Raw genomic sequence first — 17,458 nt, forward strand, 5'->3', positions numbered from 1 at the left:
TTCTCAGTCTTAGCCACTGCATCTTTTTATCAAGGTTTCAGCATGCGGGGGGAGTTCCAGTGTGCCATTATTAAACCTATAAAGAGCTTTAAAACTTTAAATATGTGAGGCGTCACTTTCTTTATTTCTTCCTCATTGCATACCTCTGCATAAAATAATCATATCTGCGTATCTTAATTCTCTTCTCTTCTCCTGTAAAGTTAGACTTTGCCCATTAATTTAAAATAACATCATGGTATAAACAAATGATCCCTTTACAGGCTACAAACACCATCTATTTGTCTCATGAATGCATGCATGAGCCTGAGTCTGCACAGTAGGCAGTTCTCAGCAGCTCCACTAGAGGTCACAGACATGACGCTGGAGTCGCAGGTTTTCTGCTATGTTGGATATTGATGACGGCTCAGCTTGCTTACCCAGCATCCTTCTCCCCATTTATCAGAACTACTCCCTCCTGGAGCAACATAAGTCACACAGCTGCAACATTTGGGCTCCCTCTGATTTTGTGGGGAAATGGATGTGATGAATATCTCTCACACACACACACACACACACACACACACACACACACACACACACACTTCAGGCGTGTCTCTGGCTTGTTTCCCTGCAAGTCTCAAACAACAGCTAATGTGGATCTTGATGCTGACCACATACTACACAACCCATCAATGAATTGTAATCTGAAAATAGGGGCCAAAAAAGGCAATTTAGATGTAGCTAAGAGTCCTTGCTAAACCCATTTGGCTTGAAAGCATCAATGGCTGAAAGAAATCCTATCGCACTACAAAGGTATTATTTGCTCCAGTAAGCTAACAGCATTGAACTCTCAGAGCACAGCACAATCATCTTTGATATTTAAATCTGAAGCTTTGAATAAACGGATGGGAGTGAATTCAAGGTCTATGACGGGGCGCATATTCATCCCCCTCAACGTGTCTTTAATGTCCAAAGAAGCACATGACAGCTTGGCTAGTTTCAGCATGTATGACAACAACACATAAACACACATACACACACACACATACACACACACACACACACAGCTATTAAAGTACAATAAAGAAATCTTTGTTCTAAAACCTTGTAGGCACAATAGAAAGAAGCACATGTTATCACATTTCAGAGTATATATTCAAACTAAATCCTGCCACAAAGGTATTATTACATTTATAATATATATAATTAAATCTAAAGGATTTTTTTTTTTTTACATACATGGAACATGAATCATTTTTTCAATACAAATAAATGATTCTGGAAGAAATTAATTGGTTTGATTTCTTATTTATAACCTGGTACATTCAGGACCCAAATCACTTCCTTCCTCGTGTTTATTGATAGCCTGTTCCTATTTTTAAAAAAGCGAGGGGGGGGGGGGTTAGAGGTGTCACTTCTCTAGCCAAACATCATTACACATGAGTGTTTTATTTGCCTGTGTGCATGCGTACACACTGGTGGAACAGGTTGACAGGTCACTTTTTTTCCTGTGCTAAATGGTTTCATATCACAGGCCAGTGTGGGAGGTCACAAACACACAACACAAAGTGCTGCTTTTTCTAGCACAGCCTGTAAAGCAAACAAGCTGCTCAGAAAAAAATTGATCTCTCCAGCAAATAAAACATTCTGCGAGGCAAAGAGCAAGTAAATCAAGTTATCAATCAATTATTATCTAACATGATTTTATTGACTTGATGAAATGATGGATTTCTTAATTAAGTGTCTTATGCTCCTCAGGCAGCTTTCTGTTTTATTTTCCAGAATTACAGTTAAGACAGCTACACTTCTCAGAGTGTACCCACTTACTTAAAAACAGACGTAAAATGACATCAAAGTCCATCCCACACAGAGCCTGAAACATTACTTCAAGATATTGCTTGCAGCAAGTGAGTTATCAGCTATGGTCTTTAATTATTAAAGACATAATAAATGTTGATCAACGCAAGTGCCTGCAAACCATGTGCATTTGGACTCCGACTCACAGCTGCACTACGTGTGTGTGTTTGGTGTGTGTCCGTGTGAATGTGAATGTGCAATAGTAAATGAGAGAGTATGCCGGCATCATGTTGTGTTGAATGGGAGGACCGGAGGCCATATTTCATAGAGAGCTCCCTGAGGAGACGTAGCTGGTGTCAGTAAAGCAGGCCATGAGCCAAAAGATGCATGGTAGTAATATTTACGGCAGTAATACTGAAAGAATGGGGAATGAGGGCATGCTGATGATCCTCTGTGTTGAGCCAAAATATAGGCCATGTGAGGGTGTTGAGCTCTGGACTAACATTCGTCTGGTGGTCCACCACTTTGGTTTTGGTCCAGACTGAAATATCTCAACCACTATCGGAGGATTGTCGTGAAATTTGGGAGACATATCCATGTTTCCCAGATGATGAATCCTATTGACTTTGGTGATCCCCTGACTCTGGCACCACCATGAGGTTGACATATGTGGTTTTGAGTAAATGTCTTGACTGTTGGATGGACGGCCATGAGATTTGGCATTCATGTCCCCCTCTGGATGAACTGTAATCACTTTCATAACTTTTCATCTCACACCATCATCCGGTCAACATTTTATTTCTTCCAATACTTAGATTTATGACTAAATACCTGCAAAACGAATGACAATCCCATCAGCCTCATCGGCATGTTAGCTTTGTCACTGTTGGCATGGTGACGTTAGCATTTAGCTCAAAGCACTGCTGAATGTGTGTGTACCCTCAGAGAGCCACTAGGGTGGCTGTAGACTCTTACTCTTGTTTTTTCAGATAATATTTTGGCATTTTTATTATTATCTTTATTATTTATTATTGATAGTGACAATAGGGATTGACAGGTACATGGGGACAAAGGTCTCCAGACAGAGTCGAATCAGGGACATATGCAATAATGTAATATGCATCACTAAAGCCACTAACTACATTACAAATGATTAAATGTTATCAATCTTTGCAGGGCCTTTAATTATCAAAACCACAGAGAACAATGACTATGCAATAACTAGAGAAATAAAATATTAATTTATCAATCAGGGGCTTTCTACAAACTGCAAATGAGAGATCAACGTGAGGTCACACACACACACACACACAAAAATTACCACTTCCCCCTGTATCTGTCTCTTTCCTCTTTGCTGCAGTCCAAAACTCTTTTCCCATTCCTTCACTGTCTTCATTTTACACCCCAGAGCAACATTTAGTCAAACTCAGACACCATCATCTACTGACAGATCACACATCTCGGTAACTCATGATCTCTCTCCATCTCTGTGATGGTCATCAACAGTGTCAGTTTGCAACATTTTGCCATCCAAACACAGGAAGACAGACAGAGAGAGAGAGAGAGAGAGAGAGAGAGAGAGAGAGACAGAGAGAGAGAAACAAAATAGGGAGGGTGAGTGTGAGAATGACTGCAGCAGTATATTATCTTATCACTTAATGAGAAACTCTCCGCCCTACACGCAGCACAAACAAATACGTCCTTGTCATAAAACAAATATGCCAGCTTGAATTAAATGAAAACAGTATTATAGTGTGTGATTGAGCAAACATTTCTTCACTTTTCCCTCGACACAAATATTCTCTCTCAATAATGCCGCCTTCTCCATTCTGCATATTGTTTGACAGACACGTGGTTTTGTGAAAATGGTTTTTCAGCGTGTCATCATTAATAATTCACTTATGACAAACAGCTCTGACATTTACACTGAGCTAGGTGTCTGTCTGACACTGACAGGGAGACAATAATGAAGGAGAAGGAGACAGGGAGAGACAGATTCTCTCTCAGTTGTGTACTGATGAAATTAGAAAGGGTCAGGCCTAATAAAATGTCAAACCTTCAGTAGTAAAACATCGATGGAAGAAGCAAAGCTGCCAGCGATGACCTTTTTAGAAATCGTCCATTGACCTGAAATTGAGCTTAAGTGAGTAACTGTAGCTCTAAGAACGATGAAGAAGAGTGAAATGAAACCAAATATAACATAATATAAGAGTGCAGCCGAGGCCCTTGAGCAAACCTTGTGAAACAGGTATAAATGAGAAAATAGGTTTTCATGACATTCAGACTGCATACCTTGCTGTCCAATTATGCCTCTGTTTGGAACATCAAACACACACTCTCTCAGTTTTCCAGAGACAAATGTGAATAAAGAAAGTGTGAATGAGCTGCTGGCAGACTTGCCAGTTGACTAATCCACAGACTTTGTAAATCTCTGTCTTTCCTCCTGAATATCCGTCTGACTCGCTGCTCAACAGGTTGAGAATAAACCGATGTGTGAGGCTCCCCGAGAGCAGCAGAGTGCAGACGCTCTTTCAAAGCTAATGCTTTGTGGGCAGACAAACACTGAGAGAAGCAGACAGATTGAAACCAGAGGTGGTGGTGCTGTTTCCCTGACTAGATTATTTCCTCTCCACTCTGTGGTGCAGCTTCACAAAACACTTTTATCAAAGATGGACAGACATGAAAGCAACAAATTGCAAGGTTGATCCATGCAATCTACTGTGCAGATATTTTTTCTTCGACTGTTACTTTGAAAATAACAACAATCTTTCCAGAGGAAGAGGACACAAAGTGATAGCTTTTCTACAACCGTCAAGTCTGCATTGGCTAAAAAACGTTCTTGAAGAACCTTTGATCATTTACGAACTAGCTGGAAACATGTAATATTAATGCATATTCTGCACTGTACAGACATGCTCGTGCTGAATATCCACAAGTATCTTACCAGGTTTATGACAAAATTACTTTGACTCAAATGTTTTCATGAAATGTTGAATGCAGCATCTTTCTAACAAGACTGACAAGAGCCGGCAGATGGCTAGCAGCTCTGTGAGGCTGTACTTAGACACAGTGGTGAATTTCTGAAAAACAAAGTACAACTGAGGCTGAAGTATTTGGTCATAAACCAAAGTATTGGACAAATGAAAATAGCTGATGATGGTGCTAGATGAAAAATTAAAGGATCACCAAAGTGATTACAATTCATCCTGAGGAGGATATGAATATCTGTACCAAATTATATGGCAATCCATTAAATAGTTGCCAAGACATTTCACACAAAACCACAAATGTCAATCTCATGGTGGCACTAACGGAAAAGTCAGGGGATCACCGAATGCCTGTATAAAATTTCATGCCAAACAACAGTTGTTGAGATATTTCAGTCAGGACCAAAGTATTGGACTGACATAGGTATTCCCAGAGCTATGGTGATGGCATGGTTAAAAGCAAAGTCATTTGGTTTGAGCTTTGCTACATGCAGTGCTTCATGCCGACTTCAACTAAAACAAGAACCCTGAACCAAAAACCACAGAATCTCCCTGTTCTTTGTACCGGTGGATAAATAATGAGGCTTGTGTTTGGTGTGTAAAGAATGAAACACTGACACTACAGTAAACAGGCAATTTTCCAACTGCAGCTATGAGCACTGAAGTTGGGCGGACCCTTATGGATGGCCAGCGGCATAGCCAGTGTGCCCAATCAGGCTGTGATCAGAGGAAATGAGGATCACACATAGTGTTTCCAAGTCTGTAAACACCCCTGCCGAGAATAGAACCAACATGGATGAGACACACAGCCCTGTACAGATAACCACTGATATCACAATGCACACACAAAGATATACATTTTCATACATACATGCGTGCACACACACACACACACACACACACACACACACACACACACACACACACACACACACACACACACACACACACACACACACACACACACACACACACACACACACACACACACAGTGGCTACAGCAGTTATGATGTGCTGGTGTCTTCATCTTTCATCTGTAACCACTGAGGCCTGCAGCATTTACAGAATACATCACCTGTGAGGTATTACATGAATTGTTGATGTGACATTCCTCAATATGTCTTCAGTTTGCAGATTTATATATACTGTGTGTGTGTGTGTGTGTGTGTGTGTGTGTTGCCAGTCGACATGGCAGCCAAGGAACTACAACAACACACAGATGAACAGACAGTAGGCCATAAAAATACACAACGGAGTAGTTCCTGCTTTAACTGGTAGGAGTCAGCTGTTTTTGCCCTGCACTGCTAATGATTTCTTTGGAAAAGGTCCATATTGAAAATGTTTTAATGATGGCCCTCTAGCTGGTTCCAAGTTGGCAAAGGTAAACAAACTTCTAATGAAGCAGAAATCATTTTATTCTTTTGGTCTCACATTCTACATTGTCAAAGTACACTGACACTGGCATATACAATCTGAGTTTACTCATCTTGTACCTTTTCCAATGCTTTTCTTAAACAGGAACCTGAACAGATGATTGCAGATGTTTACATGTTTACCCTTGTGAAGGGGAGAAAAACAAAGTGCCATTTATTCTTTTTTGGAAATCACCGCAAAGATGCTTAGTAATTACTGTCCAATTGAATCGTCCAGAGATCGTGGAGAGCCGCCATTGTATCATCACTGCACTCAGCCACTTCAGTCTCATTCATCCTGCAACGCTTTACTGTAAATGTGGAGCTGAGGAGTGTGTAAGAGCCCTCAGACAGAGGGAGCTATTCAGAGCAAAAGATGACAAACATATAAATGCAGGTGTGACATTGGACCCAGAAGAAAGCAAATCAAAGCAAATCAATTCAAGACTCCGCATTAGGTCTACTCCCACTACACACACAAAGTCCACAGTCTCAAAATGAAAAGTTGTTCTCAGAATACATTAAAAATCATCCTGAGGTAGAGCTTCATTCAAAGTGCTGCCACTTGGAAACTGGCCTTGTGTTTAGGCTAGATAGTCTTGCCACTCTTTCAGAAGTCTGCTCTGGCTTGGATTTCTAAGTTCAGTTTAATGACTCATGGATTGAGCATATGCTTCCATTCATTTAACAACTCTAACTGCCTTGAATCTCTGGCTTGCAACGTTCAAATTAACCACTACTTCCACACAGCCAGCAGCTCTTCTTTTACTGCGTCTCTTGACTTCAGTGAGACCATTCTGGAAATGGGACTTCCGATGCCGAGGGTCTGAATAATTATGCCACAACACCAGGAATTGTAACCAGGCTCACCAGTTTTGTGTTAAAAATTTACGCTGTAGGGCTGTCTTTTTTATTCTAGTGGCCATACCAAAATTCTGTTTGTCAGGCTAAATCTTGTGAATGTGAATTAGATTGTGCACAAAACATCAAGAACATTTCCAGTTGATGCGCTGGCTCAACCACAAAAATCATGGCATTTTGGCATGGCATTCTTTCTTTCTCTCTATGCTACCTTTTCCTCATTTCCCACAAATGGCAACCCACACACATTACACAAACAGCACCATGGTCAAACAGAGACCAAAACATTTTTAGTGCTCTCCTCTATTTGTGACCCACATCGACTCCTGATGCCGCTGAAATGCCTGATTGATTCAGTCTGATTACTGTCATTAACGGCTACTCTAAGTACTGTTATTTCATCAAGCACTTCGAAGGGATATCTTTATCCAGACCACCATGTGTCAAATGCTACAAATGTACACACATACACACACATGCATGCATCTGCAAATACAGACACAATCTGCTAAAAACAGAACAAGACACCAGTATTGGAGGCTTAATTGCTTCATTTACAAAGCAGCATTTGCTGTTTCAACATGTCTTTCAAGTGGTATGTGACATGTGAATCTTTCAGAAGATCCCCACCGAAAAAAATACAAGACTAAAGAAAATGCAGTGGCCCATAGAGGTTGCATTGCTTTACTTTCCATAATACAAAGAGTTCAGAAGGAAACAATGCACTGATGGTTTTGTTATTCTTAGAGAAAACCAACAGAGGGGTTTAAAATGTCTGACATCAGAATAGCACCACAGAACAGGTCATGGAAACACCAGACTCAAATCGCTTCTTCCTCTGGGGAGTATGAATACACTCAGCAAAGGTTATGGCAATTAGACTACAGAGCATGCAGTGTGAAAGTAGAAACGTTAATGTGAGTGAGGTGCAAGAGTAAAGATCACCGGGTTACTAAAGTCAAGAAAGTTCATCCTCTGGGGAACATGAATATCCACAACAAATTTCATGGAACGCTAACCAGTAATTATCTTGTGTACAACACATCATTTGGCCCAAAGCATTTTTTCATGGCATTCTGGGAAGTTTGGCCTGATGATGACACTTGAGAAAACATCGAGGAATCAATTAAGATTTGTCTTCTGAGTGTCATGAATGTCCTCAGCACATTTCATGGCAATGTGGCCATTAGCTTTCAAGATACCTTGTCATGAATAAAAGTATGGATCAAGGGCAAATTTTAACATGATAGTGGTGCTATATGACAAGTCAGGGGGTTTACTACAATTTTGGAAATAGTTAACTCAGGACCATAAATATCCTTCGAAAATGTCATGGCAATCTGGCCAGCAGTTGTGGCGATATCTTGCTACAGATTAAAGTGAGCCAAGGGACAAATTGAGTGATGGACTGAGTAATAACACCAAGCATGAGCTCAGCTGATAGCTGGGCAAAAACTCACATAAGCTTTCTTTTTCACAACATATTGCTCTGGCTCGGTCTGAAATGAGACTAATTCCCTTGGAAAAATAAAAGCAGGTGCACACATTGGCTCAGGTGCAACATCTTATTTTCCATCCTCCTGTCAGGTGGCTGTGGGTTTGCTGCTAAGTGGCCCTGAGAGGTGGATGTTCATGGTTGTAACTCACTCTGGTCATTGTCCTCTCAGCAGCAGAAGTGTAGATTTGTCATGTAGTATTGTAATAATTGTATTAGGCAGGGCAGAGAATAGTTATCTCGTCCATGACAGAGCATCTCTACAGGCCTGGTGATCCAGTATAATACTACTGTTACATGGACTTAAATATCAAATGCAAATTAAAGCAGGAAAAGTATTCATTCTGCAAATGACCCCTCTTATTTCTCATTCACGTTTTGTCTCTTCCCTCCTCATCTCTTCCCCTGCATTCATTGTACGTCATCAATCTCCTCTCCACCTCCCACCTCCTCTCCCATTTTCTCTCTGCCAAGCCTCTGTCTCTTTAGTTACATAGCTCAGCATGCGATGTGGCATCCTGTACCTGTGGTGAGGAAGGAGGAGGGGGGGGGCACAGAGGGTGCCAACGCCACTAGAGGTGAAGCCCCAGCTTCAGCAGGGAAACAGAGGGAGGCATCACCGCTATAATCAGCTCGAAATTCCACAGCGCCGCGGGGCAGGAAACCAGCAAATACATACACGCACGGGCACTTAAACATTCAAACACATGCACTTGGCAGGAGCATGTGAATGAGCATACAGTAAACACACACACACACACACACAATACCCACAAATATACAGTATGCTTATAATGATTGAATGAGCATTAGACGAGTGCTAGTGCTGAAATGAGACTGTTAATCACTTAGATCGAGACACTATTTTCTCCATTCCACAGCAGGATGCACACCTACAGCAAAAGTCTGGGTCACACTAGTTTTGACATTTTGCTTTCTGACGGAGAGTTAGATGAGAAGATCAATACCACTCTCATGTCTGTGCGGTAAATATGAAACTGCAGCAAGCAGCCAGTCAGCTTAGCTTAACAAAAAGACTGGAACATTTAAAGCTCACTAATTAACACGTTTTATTTTGTTTGTTTAATCCATACAAAAACTCAAATGTGAAAATTACAATTTGCTGTTAGGGCTATTGACTATTTGGCTGGGAGCAGTAACTTCCTGGGATCTCCGCTGGTTGCCTGGCAACGCCTCGCAGCCAAGACCAATAGTCCAGCAGATAAAACGCAAAAGGGCGAATTTCTATTCTTAAACTGTGGTTTTGGCGCGGGTTAAAGAAACTAGATGTGCTAATTAGTAATGTTTAGAGATGCTAGTAGGTGGATTTGTTTTTGTTTGACAGAGCCAGGCTAGCTGTTTCCCCCGTTTCCAGTCTTTATGCTGAGCTAAGCTAACTGGCTGCTGACTGAATACAGACATGAGAATGGTCTCGCTCATCAAACCTAACTCTCAGCCAGAAAGCGAATAAGCGTATTTCCCAAAATGTCAAACTATTCCTTTGAACTTGCAGTCATACCCACTGAACAATGCTGTGACCATACACAAACCCATGTACTGAATATTTTTCACCATCTTTACAAGTGTAACTCCTGTCAACACTGTATTTCTTTGTGTGTTTGACATGGTAACGAGAAAACATGTGAAAATGTTCTTGTATTTCTTGCATCTTCTTTTCTAATTGTACCCTAAAGAGAGAAATCTGAAGGCATGTGTGAACACTAGTTTGAAATGTTCTTTTACTGAGACTTTTTCTTTATCATCAAGGCTGTGTTGCTGTGGTCTGTTTCTAGGAAAGTAGATCTGAACTCTATGCTTTGGTGATATAGATTACACTTAGGATAAAACTCAGGATAATTTAGCAGGGTTCTGTATTTATATCAGCATCATACTCACTCCCACTCCTTGCGTCGTGCCTGTGGTGTGCTTTGAATCTTGTGAGCCTGGTGGGCTTTGACAATGTCCCTCTGCTCGATCAGGCCGCCCCGACGTCTCTTGATCACATTGGGACTGACCGCCAAATCTCCATCCACCCCAAGCATTCCCCCTCCAACTTCAAAAGTCGAGGCCACATCAAGAGACAGGCCGAGACGGTTTGGGTGTAGAGAGGCAGCGTGGCCAGACATGTGTGGGAGGTAGAGGGTGTCATAGCTGGTTGAGAGACTTTGGGGCTCCAGGAGGGAGCGGGACTCAGAAAACAGGCTCGACCCTCCGGCCAGTCCTGCACGATGCTTCTGCCAGTTCTCACAGTCCACTGGGGACGAGGGAAGGATGTGGTGCCTGGGGGTGCTGCTACCACACATCGCCCCCATGCCCAGACCAACCACTGGACACTCCGGCCCCGCTGGGGTTCTACGTAGCCCCAAAGCATTGTGGTCCCCTGTCAGAGACTGAGAGCTGACCGAACAGGAGCCCAGTTCCAGCATGGTGGGAAGGCTGCCCGGGATCTCAGCATAGTGCTACAGGAGGGAAAGGGGGTACAGAGAGGAAATGACATACAGGGAAAGAAAAGGTGGGAAACAGATAATATTAATGCACAAACCTTAACTGACATCAAAGATTCATAAAACAGTTCATTTGTTTGAGTCTTTTATTGACTGTAACTTAACTTTAACACAGGTTATGCAGTGGTACAGCTTTCATTTCAACTCAGTTTAGACTGCGTAAAGATGTGTTTTATTACGCTTAGTGAAGACAACTATCCCACAAATCTCCCGCTGTTTATATGTCGCTATGAGCTGTCTGGTTTCATTGTAGAATAAAATCAATTTATCATTACATAAAAACAATTCTGTTTTCTTCCTGTGGCGCCTACATGAAAACTATTTTTGTCCAAAAAAATTCTCTAAAATTCTGTTGTCAGTCAGCCTGGTGAAGACATTTTGGCCAGCCGCTGTGCTCTCAACTCGTCAGCTGCTGCTGATAGTACAGCTGGTTCTGAGGACAGAGACGGCCCAACAGAGGTCGAAGTTGGTGTGGATTGACGGACCAAACACTCACACAGCGCTTACACATCACTCACGTCTCACTTTTAATGTGGATTCCCAGTAAGGGGTGTAAATGGCAGAAGAAAACAACTGAACACAGAAAATTTGGTAGTAATTTCACTTTCACTCACTTACTGTGCAGTAGATCAGTATACAGATGCAAATACAGATATTTCTGTGAAACTAACAGATACAAATAGTAGCTTTGCGTTACACCCCTGGAGACTTTATGTAGCAACACCGTTCCTCATCGACACTCATGCCAGTTCATGCTTGGGTGGTGGATTATAGCTACATCAGTCAAAAGCCTGAAGAGATCCAGCTTCTCTATAAGTATGAATTTGTTCAGCTCACCCTTCAGGGCAATTTGCCAATAGCTATCACTCTCACAGCTCTCACTGTTTTCAGTTAGTTTAAAACATTACCTCTGAGCATCAGAACCAATTAGAGAAGTTGTAACACAGCCATCAAAACAAATAATCATATAATACTGTCAGTGCTGTGCTTAATGGTGCAATTAATAAAAGGGAAGAAAGGAGAGTAATTTCATCAACCCATCCTCTTCTTTATCTAGTGGGAACATTGAGGACTAGTCTGGTTTTGGGTATGTGCTAAGCAAGACATGCACACAGTACATCTTATTGCCTGACATACTGCAAAAGCCTCCGCATTGCTGCAGCTCCTGCTCTAGCTTTATGGAGCCCTTACCATTTCAGTTAGCCGAATGATAGATTTATGGTTTTACAGTCCCTCTGAGAGAAATGGTTCTACAGTAAAGAAGTTGTGAAGATATTGAGCAGTAAAAAGTGGATACTGTGTGGTTGTACAGAGAAGATAAGATGAAAGCTATTCAACTGTCTTGAGCATCAGCTTAAAATCCATCAGACTGCTTAAGCGCCCCGAGAGCCATTAATTAGACTGTCAATAAGTGGGCAGACAGCTATGAATGAGATACTAATGATCAGAGACCCTCTTGAGTTGATGATGCGGATGGTATCACTTGTGCAAGAAAGGCACACCTCCTTGATTTCAAGAGGTCTCCACTAACGCCTCCACATTTTTTGCACAAACTGAAGCAACACCCTGCTTGATTTGCTAACATCTTGTGTGTACTGAGAAGGAAAAAGCCTCAGGAATAACTAGAAGCATAGGGGAGAAGCAGCAGAAAAAAAGTTGATATGGGAGAGTTATTTCCTTGGACTTTGTTGAAGGGAAGGGAACACAAATAAACCAGCAAATAAACTAATTCAATGTATGAGGCAGAAAGTGACATACATTTTTAGGGTAAAACAAATTAACATCAGACAGACAAAGTTAGCGGCTAGCTGGTCAACATAGTGGAGCATTTAGCAGCTAGCATTAGCTAAAGAGCCAAAAATGTCTCTCAGTAGTTAATAGAAACAAAAACTGACACTTACATTTGTCAGGTAACCAAAAGCACAACTCCAAATGAATGCTAACTTTGTTTCTGCTGTATGTGTAAATAAGCCACTGTCAGCTAGCATATTCACAACAACTTTATGAGGTAATAAAATGTCGATGCTTTACAGCCTGAGCAAAATTAAAAAAAGAAATCTACCTCATTTACTTACTTTAGCTGCAAAAATATCTTTTTAGTTTAAATTGCAAATTTATGATTGCCAAAACATCCTAATTAGTATAAAAGAAATTGGGAAAGGAGATGCAATTAAGTTAATCCAAATCTCACTTAGTAGGGAAATGTTATACTTCAATGCTTCTTCCAACTATTTTACCAGGTAATTTAATTAATAATAATTAGAGACAAACAATGAGACAGTCACACAGCATGCTACAGGTTCATTGCCTAGATGAAGCAAATTTACACCTCTGCCAGCGTTGTTGTTAAACCACAGTGTTGTAGGAGGACCACAACTCTACCTCTCTGACAAATCTCATTTGAATAGTTGAAGAACACATTCATGGCCACTGCAACTGGACATATATCCGCTACATGGGGAAAAAAGAACTAATATCAAATTACTGCACTTATGGTCCTTATTGATTGGAATGCTTTCTTTTTAAGGGAAACAACAAGTGATGGATGTTTCTATAGTTTCTGATTGAGCATACCCATTACTTCTGAAACCTTAAATTCCCCACTCTCTGGGAGGGGGGGGGGGTTAATGGTGTGTAATGACAATGCTGGAAACTAGAGAGCAATGGGACTACAAGTAGTAACATGGCTTTTATTGTAGCTGCTTAATGAATATGAGCTGAGACTCCAACAGAGATAGAAAACACCTGGAAAACACCAGTCTTTCCCTCTTCCTTCCCTCTCTAGCTTTACTGAGTGCTCCAAAATTATGTAGATAGAGTGAGACTCATTCAGAGAAGGCAAGTGAAATATATATATGAATATATATGTATTTGTACATACAATTGCCCATTGTGTGGTTCCTGGCAGGAGGAGCTCTGTCTGACAAATGGCAGGGGAACTTCCATTGATCCGGTGCTTACTGAATCCATTTTGCAAATTATGTTTTCAATCTGGCTGAACAGGAATGCCAACACGATTAGATGATATATAGGGATGTTTGAGAACAGACACTTGGATCTGGGTTTGATACTGCCCAAAAAGTGCCAGTTGCATGAACAGGAAAATACAAAAAAGACTAAATAAATTGACTTGGAAAGGTGCCATGTTCATGATAAGTAGAAAGAAAAGGCTGGTACAAACATTTTAACACCAAAACCATTGCCAGACTTGAAAGGTAGAGGTAGTATTTTTTAGACAAATATGGTTAGTACAAGGTTGAATAACAAATAGGCCTCTTCCGGAGGATGAAAACTACTCAAATGGACACAGACATTGTTGCCACAAGCACAAGGCTGCTCTTTTAGTCATTCCAGTTCTTATCAGCAAACAACAAGTGCACTTGGGTCATCTACGGTGTATTTACATAAAAGCCATTTAGACTGTGTTTACATACACCTACCATATGTAGCCTAAAGTGTATTCAGTGCTGAGGCACTTAAGTGACTTGTTTATGGTCATCTACCATCTGCTAGTGAGACTGATAGTGAGATTAAAAAAAAAAGCAGATACAAATACTCGAAACAATCCCTTATATGATGTCTTTTATCTTCACAGTCTATAATCTGTTCAGATACAAGGAATTAAACATTTATAGGGAAATACATGTTTTTCTTGCTGAGAATTAAATGAGAAGGTCGATATCACTCTTATGTCTATCCGTGAAATATAAAGCGAGTCTCAACAGCCGGTAAGCTTAGCTTAGCATAAAGACAGGGAACAGGTGGCCTGTCTCTGTCCAAAGGTAACAAAAGTCCTTCCTACCAGCACCTCTGAACACAAATGAGATGCAATGTGTTAATTAGTGAGCTTTAGAGGTGCTGATAGGTGTATTTTGTTACCCTTGGACAGAGGCATGCTAAGCTAACCGGCTGTTGGCGCTCACTTCATAGTTATCGTACAGACATGGTATCAATCTTCTCATCTAACTCAAGGCAAGAAAACGAGTAAGCATACAGTATTTTCCAAAACTGTTCTTTTAATATTGTCATGAAGAAGTAGAAATGAGGATGAAGTATTGTATTGTATCAATAGACAAAGATAAAGGCTGACATTTTATAGAAAATCTGTTTTATTCCACTCGTTCCTTGTTCCACCATTATCAAAACCATTAGTACAGCCAGACCAATACCACCAGTCCAACGACAGACCTTCATCACAGAGCTCTAAAAAAACACCCACACTGTAATGCATAGACTGAAACATCAAGGCTCAGCTGCTTCCTCTGCACTCCACTGCGGTTGCTCCACACAATTATCAAAACCATACTGCCAAGACAGTTGACTGAGGTTTTCTTCTCATAATTAGCTTTTAAGAGGTTGGTTGTTGATTAGCCTAAGTCACTGAGCTTTCAGACTGCCATTATCTGAAATTGCACATCTAATGTGTTACTCACAGCTGTGTGGTGACTTTCCAGTCACTTAGGTCAGATGAACGCAGGCAAGAGAATTTGACCCTTTGATGAAAAACTGAATCACACTATTAGAGGGGCCAAGTTGTTTTTCGCTCTTTGTTGGACAGCCAGGTGTCTGCAGGGTTACTAATGAGGAGTGAAGGAGAGCCTCAGGCAGGCAAGGAACCTTCTCACACCTGCTGCCCCCAACGGCCCACACAACTGCCTGATTACACATCATATTTCACCACATCCTCCCATCAACCTGGATGTCAACCTGGTGAACGGCCAAACATGTGTCAGGAAGTGTTATGTCAACTGAACCTACTCTAATGGGCGATGCGTTTGAAAGGAAATCAGGTGTAAAATTTGAGCCAGCTGAAAATAGCCATCATGTTTGTAGCAAGGTGCAGGAGATTCAACTGCAATGTTAAGAAATATTGAGGACAGCTTAAAGAGTCCAAAAGGGCAATCAAGGAAATGCAGTTCCTTGAAATGAAACCCTACAGGAAATCTTATCATTTCAGTCGACTTCAATCACAAAAATCTCACCTGGTGATGGCTAAGTTGCAGGCCAATAATATTTCCTATTATTTTCTTAATGTGCTTCTTCATCATACAGGCAAATGGAAGAATATGTCAATAAGATGGCAAGTTAAAACAGATATTACAAAGAAAGGTTTAATCAACTATAAGAAATCTTTTCTGTGCTAGTGTGATGCATCTAGAGTTTGAATTTTATAATGCAATGGAAACAGAGGGCACAGAACAATATTCTGTACACACACGACTCAAGTGTGTCGAAGTTATAGTATTCGATTTCATTCCATTCCATTTTTGGTCAGACTGTATGCTGCGGATTATCTTACTGTTTTGTTTGCCATGGGCAAACAGAGAACAAAGACCAACTGAATTGAATTGACAGCTCATGCAAGAGTAAGGGACATTAACACTGCTGCTGCCTGTGTTGGCCAGGACAGTTTTAATCTCTATAAGGCTTTTTGCTGGTTAAATACATTTTAAATAAATAAATACTGTAGTAGCCTTGAGACATACAGTATATGAATGTGTAAGTATCCTCTCCTCTGAGGTCTAATCTTCTCCAGCACAGCTAGCATCGAACTTTGAGCAGAGACTCTCTCACAATGCAGCCACTGCACATTACCCTTCTGTATTATGTACATTAGGCAGTGCCAACATCTCCATACTGAATTTATAACTTCCTATTACACACTGTGGAGCAGTCAGCAATTATGCAAAAGTATAGAGTGTGATAGGAAAATGTATATTAAACTTTTCTGGATGGACCATCAAGGTAAATGCTATCGTCAGCATGCTAACATGGTCACAGTGACACATGCCACTGATGCAGGTATAATGTTTACCACGCTCATCATCACTGTCATTCATTTTGCAGGTATTTGGCCATAAATACAAGTATTGGACAGGTTTGACTTGATGATGGCACTAGGTGAATATCTAAAGGGGAACTCCCCAGATCTCACACATCAGCTCTGTTTCTGTCTCTTCACAGGTATTTTGTGGCTCCAGAGAGAGCTGGCCAAAGTCTGATAAATTGCCAAACGTGTTTTCACTTGAGTGAACGCAATTGGGCTGAAGACTACAAGTTTAAAATCAGTTAGAAAGAAGTGAGCCTGAATCTCCGACCAAACTGTTGGTGCTCGACTTGCATTGTGGGTAATAGTGGTCCTAGGTTTTATCTCTGGTTCTGCTGCATCAATTTTGATACTTTTTTTTTTCAATGGTCTATCATGAGTCCAACAATGTTGAATGAGGAGTACAATGCTAAATTGATTGAGAACTCACCAAGGTTATTACAATTTATTGGGGACATAAATGTCTGTATCAAATTTAATGGCAATCCATCCAACAGTTGTCAAGACATTTTACTCAAAGCCACAACCGTAAAACTCTTTGTGGTGCTTGAGGAAAAGCCTAACAAAACTGAAGATATTTCAGTCAGGACCAAGG

General features: G+C 40.9%; 1 protein-coding gene across 1 annotated transcript in view; it reads right to left on the bottom strand.

Moving 5' to 3' along the window:
- Nucleotides 1–10,958, bottom strand: part of LOC139287346 (voltage-dependent R-type calcium channel subunit alpha-1E) — a 76,686-nt gene extending 65,728 nt beyond the window's left edge. Inside the window, exon 1 of the mRNA XM_070908328.1 lies at nucleotides 10,429–10,958. Within this exon, the coding sequence (XP_070764429.1) occupies nucleotides 10,429–10,958 (530 nt within the window). The remainder of the gene's footprint in view (nucleotides 1–10,428) is intronic.
- Nucleotides 10,959–17,458: the final 6,500 nt, after the last annotated feature.

This window comes from Enoplosus armatus, chromosome 7 (genome assembly GCF_043641665.1).
Source record: "Enoplosus armatus isolate fEnoArm2 chromosome 7, fEnoArm2.hap1, whole genome shotgun sequence".
NCBI classification, from domain to species: domain Eukaryota; kingdom Metazoa; phylum Chordata; class Actinopteri; order Centrarchiformes; family Enoplosidae; genus Enoplosus; species Enoplosus armatus.